General features: G+C 45.2%; 1 protein-coding gene and 1 non-coding gene across 2 annotated transcripts; one reads left to right on the forward strand and one right to left on the reverse strand.

Annotated features, from left to right (window-relative positions):
- Positions 1-7,692: 7,692 nt before the first annotated feature.
- Positions 7,693-9,360, reverse strand: LOC136506850 (uncharacterized). The gene is made up of 3 exons (XM_066501758.1): positions 8,409-9,360; positions 7,936-8,339; positions 7,693-7,878 (listed from the first exon to the last, which is right to left on the reverse strand). Exons 1-3 carry the CDS (start codon positions 9,358-9,360, stop codon positions 7,693-7,695), a joined length of 1,542 nt encoding a protein of 513 aa, XP_066357855.1.
- Positions 8,888-8,994, forward strand: LOC136509707 (small nucleolar RNA R71). The gene has a single exon (XR_010772455.1). It is a non-coding gene; the product is annotated as a small nucleolar RNA R71 (small nucleolar RNA).
- Positions 9,361-9,614: the final 254 nt, after the last annotated feature.

A 9,614-nucleotide genomic window follows, 5' to 3' on the forward strand; every position in this document is an offset into this window, starting at 1 on the left:
GAGCCTGGGGATGGTTCCGGGAGTTCATGAAAGAGGCAGGAGAGTACGTAGGCGCACATGTACTAAGCATGGTACGTGTTCACTACCCTCTGATTGACCTCAGGCGCCTAGAAGCTGGATATCCAAAGGAGGTAGATCCATACCAGGCCGAGGAGCTAAGGTTAGCCCAGCTGGACTTGTCGGCGAAAATAATTGGCGATATTAACCTTTGTGGAAGTGCCACGCCGTCAACAAGTCAGCCGGGAACACCGTCATCGTCGAGCCAACCGACAAGGCCCGCGGTCTCGACCAGCCAGGCATTGGCGGGGCCATCTTCGTCAGCTCGAGTGGTGCCAGAGTCGCCGAGACCCGAGCACGGTGTCAGGCCTAGCGAGCAGCAAACGCCGCGTACCCCGACTTGGACCTTTTCAGGCAGGCTTGTAATAACGTACTTGAATATCAACGTAAGCTTGTTTGTTCTCTAGAGAACGCGTTTAAGCTCAAATATTATGTTGGTCATAACTAAGTTAGAACGTGTTGGTGTTCTATTTAGTTGTATGAGTTTGGTCGACATGTCATCCTGAAAAAGTTACACGGCCCCGGCTCATCTTGTGGTCGAAGTGTGAGGTGCATAGCCTGTACACACACGTAAGAACACTCGAGTCGAACCGGAGAGCGCCTGCCGATCATCCGTAGTGTAGAGAGCAGATCCCATGCACGCGTTGGGAGAGACCGAAGACAGGGCCTGCTCCGAGAACCCGAGAAGGAATGGTGGTCGAGTTTAACCGGTAGAGTTTAAAATAACAGTAGACTTCGAATTTGACACAACAGAGTGGTCGGAGAAATCATAATAGCCTTATTGAAATAAATCATAAGTACAAAAGGGGTACATATCTTAGTAGCTAAGCGTAGAAACGCTTAAGCTTATCGATGTGCCAAGAATTGGGCACGTCAGTGCCGTCTAGGCGAGCCAGCCTATAAGACGTAGGCCGTATGACCTCCTTGATCATGAAGGGTCCTTCCCATGGAGTTGTGAGTTTGTGGACACCAGATTGATTCGTCTTCCACTTCAAGACTAGATCCCCGACCACGAAGAAACGCTCCTTAACATTCTTGTTGTAGTACCTGCGCAAAACATCAAGGTATTTGGCTGTACGTATACAAGAATCGAGCCGCTTTTCTTCTGCAATATTTACTTCTAGTTCCCGCACTTCATTAGCTTTGTCTTCGTCGAAATTCTCTACCCGTGGTGATCTGAAGGCTATATCTACTGGGAGCACTGTCTCGGCGCTGTAAACCATAAAGTATGGTGATACGCCAGTATTGAGACTGGGCTGGGTTCTGAGACCCCAGACGACGGCCGGCAACTCTTTGAGCCATCTTCTAGGAGCTTTATCATTCTCCCTGTACATCCTCTTCTTGAGGGCGTCCAGGATCATACCATTTGCCCGCTCGACCTGTCCATTAGCTCTAGGGTGTGCCACCGAGACGTATTTTACTACTATGCCCCTTTCATCGTAGAAGTTCCAAAAAAGCATTCCCGGTGAACTGAGTACCCAGATCGGTGATGATGTTGTTGGGTATGCTGAAGCGGTGGATGACCTGATCGAGGAACTCGATAGCCTTTTCTGAAGATGCCTTGACCAGGGGCATGTACTCTATCCACTTAGAGAACTTGTCGATCAGCACAAAGATGCATGTAAATTTTCCAGGGTGTTGACACTTCTTAACGCAACTACCAAAGATAGGGTGTTGAGCTACCTTAGGCATTGGCGCCAGAAGTGCCTTGTGGGTATTTCTTATGTCTATTGGATTATTTCGCAAGCGCACAGAATATACCAATGTAGCTCTTCACCGAGGATGAGTATTCCAAGGTATCGTTATTTATTTTATCCCAAGGGAAAGCGGTAGCTAGGAATGTTTAATAAAAGGGAGATGATCCTAATGTCTACTACAATCTAGTATAAACTAGTGTAAGGGGGGTAAACGATATATATATAGGAAGGGTAGGTAAAAAGATAGCAGAGAGTCTATTCTAAAGATAACTAGTAGAGTATTAGCTAGGTGGGAGGACAACGAGTGAGTATAGGACTCCTATGTATCTTACTTTACTCCTATGAACTTAATCCTAACAGATAGATGATTTAGCTAGATTAACGCCTTACTACTTGTGTGAGAGGGATAGACGAGAGAGCAGAAGACAGAACCTCTACTCAAGCGACTATTGGGCTTATGGATGCCTTATCTTTTAAGAACTAGCCTGAACGTGGGGAGAACCTAATGCCACCCAAGACCTGTCACCTCTCGGGAGTGCGCTCCCTAACTATCCGTGCAGACCAGCGATAATCAAAGGTAAGATTAAGCCTAAGCACCACGCTTACACTTACTCTCACAACTCTAGCTATTTGCACAGATAACCAGAGCTCCTATACTAGATAGGACGATGATGCACACACAAGAAGTTGGTTAAGGAAACCAATCTAACTAGGAAAACTATATTGCTAAGACAAGTGCACAACAATACTATAACAAATATAGAATTGCACTAAGTAAGGACTGAGTAAAGTAAAGCAAGAATAATATATTGATAAAGGTAAAGCCTTACAAAGAGGAAAGGTACAAGAGCTATACCAGACTCTCCAGAAGACGACTCCAGAGACCCCGAGCTTCGCTCGACTCAACTCTAACTCCCACACTAGACTAACACTACTACTCTAGTGGAACTACTGGACTCTTGCTTCTTGATATGAAGATCTCCAAGCTTGCTTGAGATAGAATGGAGGTGGAGGCACTAGCTATTTATAGGAGGAGGTGGAGTAGGGTCTACTCCATCGCCACATCATCGATCCAGGTGACATCTCCTCTCCTCCCTTGGATGAACCGACCTCCAAACCACCATAAAATGGAGGGCTATGATCATGCCATTGCATGGAGGCATGCAGCAAGTCGGTGGGGAGCCAACCGACCTGGCTGGGCCTAGGGAGGGGGTCAGGCGACCCCCCATGGCTGGTGGGCCTAGCCAGGGTCTTCTAGAAGGTGACCCCACCTGTCATCTGGCTTGGCTTCAAATTCTTCAAATGTTTCACGTGCTGTTTTGCTCCATTGTGGGCCCATGGATCCATGTGCTTTGCTTCTCCACCGTTGAATGAAAACACATGTTGATCAAAGGGTGGATATGCACTCCAGGGACCTTGACAAGGATCACCAAGCCAGAGGTGGGCCCACAGGGGGGTCGGGCGACCCCCTCATTGGGTCCTCCTGGCTCTGTTTTGCTCTTCCCTGCAATCACAAGCTAAGAGTACAAGTGGAACTTGTTATTTGATAAAATATGTTCATGTGATGTTATTCTTCCTTTGGAACCAAGGCTGTTGACGGTGTTTTGAGTGTGGATTTCTATGGTATATCCATCGTCAATAAGATCCCCCAAGCTTAACCTTTGCTCGTCCCGAGCAAACAATCAAACTTAGCCTCGGTGGATCAGGAGTTGCTACTATGCTCATATTTCAAGAGTACCATGTGTACAACAAAGTTCTTCTCTTTGAATGGAAAATTTAGCTATGAAAACTCACCCATATTACCTTAGTTCTTCATGGGGCTTATGGCCTTCCCTTTGTCTTAGGCGGTTGAGAGATAGAACAATTTGACTTGAGCACTAACTTTCTTATTCCTTGCAAGTTTCATACCGGAGGTTTTGCAACATTTTTAAAAGAAAACTTAATGTTCCTCATATGGTTATCTCATGTCGCTCAAATGGTGTATAATTCCTTACCAAGGCACATAGTAAGAAGTGCCTTCTCTTTTTCATCCTACTTCTAAAAAGGCTTATGTGGAGCTCAAGGTAGGGATAAAAAGATGGAGCATACTTACTTTGCATTTGTTGTAAAGTCAAAGCTCGGATCCTTGGAGAGAAGTGTCATGCTCTTAGATCAAGATGTGCAAGTGTGTGGTACTATGGTGGACTAGATTGCTCCTTTATTTGATAAGATCTCTCTCTACTTTTCTATTGAGACATGGCTAGCATATTTCTTTTTCTCATGAGCCTACACTTGCTCATAATTTTCTTTTTTCTTTCAAACTATGGACTTGCACATGTCCATCTATTTTTCCTTCTTTATTTTTGCATAGCCTTTTTGTGTCTCTTCTACCAACCATATTTAGAGAGATATTCTAACACTTAGAGCATGGAGCATCTACTTAGTGGAAATGAAGGGCATGTTTTTGCGTACTTCTAGTGTAGAAGCAGCATATATATATGTGGCGTGTACATGATCTTGATCTTGGGAGCATGATATGTCTCTCAACAAGGGTCAACAAGACTTGACAAAACTCAATACAAAGCAAATAGCTTAAGTGGAAGGTTTGTAACATGTATAGCTTATATGGCTGTGGTAGGAATTTATCACCAATTGAGGAACAATTAAGGTTTTGAGTGTTTCAAGAATAAATCTCCGGTAATCATGCATGCTTAGAACAATATTATAGCAGCTCTTGTCTTACTATTTCATGTCTCACAACAACTTAGACTTAGTTCTAGCACTTGCGACCCACAAAAGTTTTCAGGCTCATGGTGGTTTGTGTGAGCCAAGTGATCCATACTTAGAGAAATGTTAAGTTGTAAACTAGGCACTAGAGAAATATTAACAGAGCAACTATTCATCATTTCCATGAGGAAGATAAACATACATGATACATACGTGATAAGGGAAATAGATAAATATTTTTGGCATTTATATTCAAATTTTTATTTTATTTTTAAGATGCAATAAAGTGGACAACTAAAATGCAAGATGCTTAAGATAGGATACTTACCTTAGTGGGGGAGAGGATCTCCCCCAAGCTTGACTTTTGCTCACTGTGGTGGTGGATAGTGTTGGAACCATCCGGCCCAACGTTGTGCTTCTTCGTCTTGTATTGCTTGTAGATATTGGGCATTTTGTTGTGCCAAGCTCAATGTCGCTTCTTGTTCAATGTGCATTGTGCCCATGTTGTCGATGAGTTCGTCCATGTCCGTCCTTTGGGTGCGCCTCCCCCTACCCCGTGGGCGAGGAGTGCTCTCTCTTGGAGTGTGTTGTGGACGTGGAGACCTCCCCATGGACCCTGAAATGTCCATAGAGCTTGCCTCATCGCCTTCTTCTACATCTTCACCTGCAGGTTGTGAGGGGCCACCTTGCTCCATCTGAGCAGCTCATGACATCCCTCTAGTTATTCTTCTTGTGCCTGCAACATTTTGGCTTCTTGCCTCTCAATCCAACTTAAGGGTTAGTGTTCGCAGCGCATACAACCGACGTCTCTCACAAGGGAGAGGGACTTCGATTGTATGGCCAGGATAAATCATTTTAAGTTGACCCCTGGAGTCTCTTTTGAGCACATTAGCAGCAATAAAAATATCCTCATTTATAACATCTCTAGCAGAGGCAATGTACTCAAAGGTATTTGATTCTAGTAAACCCAGTGTCTCGGCAATGCGAGTTATGAGAGATGTGAAATATATGGGTATTTCAAAATCAAAGGCACTCAACCAAAAGTTTACTAGCAGCTTGATAGGTGACATTCTAATTTTATTTGTCATGGCATAAAGCACTTTGAGCTCATTATCACTTTTGGTTCCAGGAAAAAGAGTGAAAATTATCCAATAGTGAAGGAAGCGTAAGGTAGGATTGTGGATTTGAGTGGGTTCAGGATTAGAACAATCATCTGAGCCAGATATTGCTTTCCAAAATGCATCTTTTCTAAACCTACGTGTAGCATGGTCTAGATCAAGATCACAATCATGGTCACATCCTAAAGCAATATTCAAAGTGCTCCAAGTTAAATTGTATTCATTTCCGAACATGCGAAATGCTACCCCATCATTTGTTGTTTTTAGTGTGCATAGAAATTCTTGGGTAAGCACTTTTATGCCTAGTTCAGGAACTTGCCAGAATCCTCCCCAACCAATGGTACTAAAAACAGTATTAAACTCAACATCCATACCTGTGTTGTTTAGGAGAACGGGGTCGATGATGCTCGTGTGTGCGTACCCGGTTTCTTGAATGATGCGGTACCTCTGTAGCTCTTCAACACTTAGTAAGAGTCCACTCTCGGGCTCTATTGCTCTTGGCGAGGGTACGTACTGCACCATATGCTAATGGCTTCCTTCTTCGTCTTCTCTCCTCCCATGGCTTCCTTCGTCGGATTGGTGAGAGCGTCGAGACGAGCTCTCACCCTTCTTGGCTTTCTTGAGGAAGGAGGAGAATGACTTCTTCATGGCTGCACAAACACGAAAACACAAGAACACAATAGGACGACAAGGATTAGCGTTAGCGTTAGCGTTAGTCGTCCAGGTGTTAGTAGTCCTTGCGGGGTATGGTCACCTCCACAACAAAGTGTTCTTGTGGGTAGTGACACACCACAACTTGGCCTTTGAGCAAGACAAGCTTCTACTACTACTACTTATGCAGGGGAAATATTTTTTTGGATTTTTGACCTTGAGAAGAACTTGTAACACTAGAGAGAAGAAGAGAGATTGTGAGCTCAAGAGAATTCTGATGGTTTGAGTGTGGATTTGAGCTCACAATGCAAGGGTATTTATAGGGGAGAAGGGCAAGTGGTGGTGACCCTATGTAGGGGTCGGCCGACCCCCCAAATGTTGGTCCAAGCAACTTTAATCATGGCATTGATATTGAGACAGGGAATCTTGCAGGATTCTGAAAAATTGATGACATGAGGGGGTCGGGCGACCCCCTCCTTGGACCCCCAAGCTTGGATCAATGCATAATGGGGTATCTAGCAAGGTGGTGGCCAAATTTGTCCAAAAGTGGTGAAGAATTCAGATATTCCCATGTCTAGTGCTTGGTGAAAGAAAAAGATGTATGGCAAAAGTGGAGACATGTCTTAAAGAGATTCCCATGGACCATGGGGACACTAAGGCATGCCTAGGTGACCACTTTGCAGATTTTGAGCTGGTGGTTTGGTCCCAAGAGCATCCAAGGTGAAAAGGGTATCCCATGCTCAAAAGTGATGAACCAAGGGACCATTTTTTCAAACTTTGGCTGGTGTGGCATGCATAGGATTCTAAGGTGAGGTGAATGGGGGACAGCAGGCTGCCCACAGGCACTAGGTAGGGGTCGGGCGACCCCCCCTTTTCTGCCCCAAGAGAATCCAAGGCATGGGTATTGATCATAGAGACTAGCCAAAGTGAAAAGAGTGAAAGTGGGCCCAGTGAGGGGGTCGGGCGACCCCCCCATGGGTGGTCCCACAGCTCAAAATGATGTTGCAAATTGTTCTCAAGATTTTATTTGTTATGGCTAAGAATTTTGTCGAAAGGAACATGCATAATTAAGACTAAGGATGCAATTGGAAGAAATGATGCAAAAATGAAATGCGGAAAGTAAATATGAGATAACTACTGATTTACCTTATCAGCAAGGGCTCCATGTTTTCAGTCTGTAGAGCAGGACATTTCCGTCTTGTTCATTCCTCGGGTGCTTCGATCGGTCCCGGAGATGGAGACCGTGATTGCACCTCTTTCTCCCGCCATACTTGCTTGATTTCAACTTGCGGTTCAGCGGGTTGTTCTTTCTTTACTTCGGCCTTCTTGGCCGATTCATCCTTCTTGTTATTCCTTCGGCGCGGGTTGTAGCGAGGTTTGTTCTTTGGTTCTTTCACCTGCATGTTAGTCTTGTAACCATTGAATGGACACTTTACCTTCCACCCTGGGAATTGGAGGTGAATCTAGCCGGACCCCACGTAGATGATGGCATTAGTTGTGTTGAGTAACGGCCTTCCCAAGATGATGGGGACTTCATTGTCGGACCCCATGTCCAAGATGATGAAGTCGATGGGGACGTAGTCATTCTGAACTTTGACAAGCACATCTCTTGCCAGTCCCTCGGGGAACCGAATCGTTTGATCGGCCATCTGCAAACGAACAAATGTAGGGTGCAAAGGCCCCCCTAGCAGATTGAAATATGTTACCTTGGACATGATATTGACGCCAGATCCAAGGTCGCAGAAGGCGTTGTGGAATGTCTGTGGTCCAATCTCGCAGGTGATGGTCGGGTGGCCTGGATCATCCTTCTTGACGATGAATGGTGGATCAAGAAGATAGCCCCAGTTTGATCGGAGCGGAGGCTTACCGAACCTCGTAGTTACTAACTTAACAGATTCAACTGGATCCACAGGCTTCCCTAGGATCTTACCTTGTTCGAAGGATGGGATATCTGCTGCTAATCGAGCTAATTGTGTTTCTAGCATTTTGTTAAAGCTCAATTGATTTTTCATAGCAGAATTAAAGCTATCCATTTTCTCACTTAGATTTTCAAGGATCTTATCATTAGCCATCATTTTCTTGTTAATGCTATCATTTATTTTAGATTGGCCTAAGACAAGATCTCTTAATCAAGGTTGGTTACCAAAGGAATTATTGAAATTATTATTGTAACCATTACCTTGATTTCCTTGGTAGAAGGGGCGCGAGTTCCATCCTTGTTGTTGTTGTTGGGGCCGATACCCATTGTTGTTGTGGTTGTTGTTGATGAAGCTCACTTCCTCCTTTGTTTCGGGGCAATTATTACCCGAATGATCGTTTCCTCCGCACACCTCGCACCATAGATCGGCTTCAACGGCTCGTGCAGTGGCGTGGGGCTGAATGGCCTCTGGTTCCTTCTTGGAACCTTCTTCTATCTTCTTCATCAGGAGGTCCATTTTGGCAGAGAGCATATCTACCTCATTGAGGGCATGGACACCTCTCTTTTTGGGCTGGAGGCGCTCCTCATTCCATCCTTGATTTGTGACCATCTTCTCTATGAGGTCCTTAGCATCCTTGACCTTGTGTTGCAAGAATGCTCCTCCCGCGGTAGCATCAAGGTGACTATGGGCCAATCCGGTCAGACCATGGTAGAAACCTTGGATTATGAGCCATTCCTCTATCCCATGATGAGGACAGGCGCGAATGTACTCTTGGAGACACTCCCATGCTTCGGGAATCGTCTCATCAGCTTGTTGTTGGAAGCTAGAAATTTTTCCACGAAGGGCGCTGGTTTTGCCCATCGGGAAGAACTTCTTGAGAAACGCATTGGCACACTTCTCCCAAGTGATAGCTTCATCCTTGTTGGCATAGAACCATTGCTTCGCCTTCCCCAACAGCGAGAATGGGAAAAGGCGAAGACGGATGGCGTCTACGGAGACATTCTTGATAGTGAAGGTACCACACGCCTCCAAGAAGTGTTGGAGATGGGCATTGGCGTCCTCGTGTGGCTTCCCACAGAACGGGTTGGCTTGCACCATATTAATAAGCGCAGGCTTAAGCTCAAAAGTCGCATCCCCAAAGTTGAGCTGCGGCCCCGTGGCGACATTGTCAGCCGACGGCGCAGAATACTTAGAGATGGTCTTTTGGGCCATAGCGTCCTTAGTAACTAGTGCGGAACCTCCTTCCTTGAACGGATTCAGGTCCAAGATGAACCTTTGAGGTGGAATTTGATGGCGTCTAATTCTCCTCAACAATTGCTCAGGATCTTCAACGAAGTTTGACGGCAATTGGAAACCGCTCATGCACTATCTAGCTTCACGACAACGAGAACCAAGACAGGGGGTAAACCCCTAACACTAATCGATAACTAAATTGATAGTAGACTCTAGATTCACTTTTATTAAAA

The sequence above is a fragment of the Miscanthus floridulus genome, chromosome 15, assembly GCF_019320115.1.
Source record: "Miscanthus floridulus cultivar M001 chromosome 15, ASM1932011v1, whole genome shotgun sequence".
NCBI classification, from domain to species: domain Eukaryota; kingdom Viridiplantae; phylum Streptophyta; class Magnoliopsida; order Poales; family Poaceae; genus Miscanthus; species Miscanthus floridulus.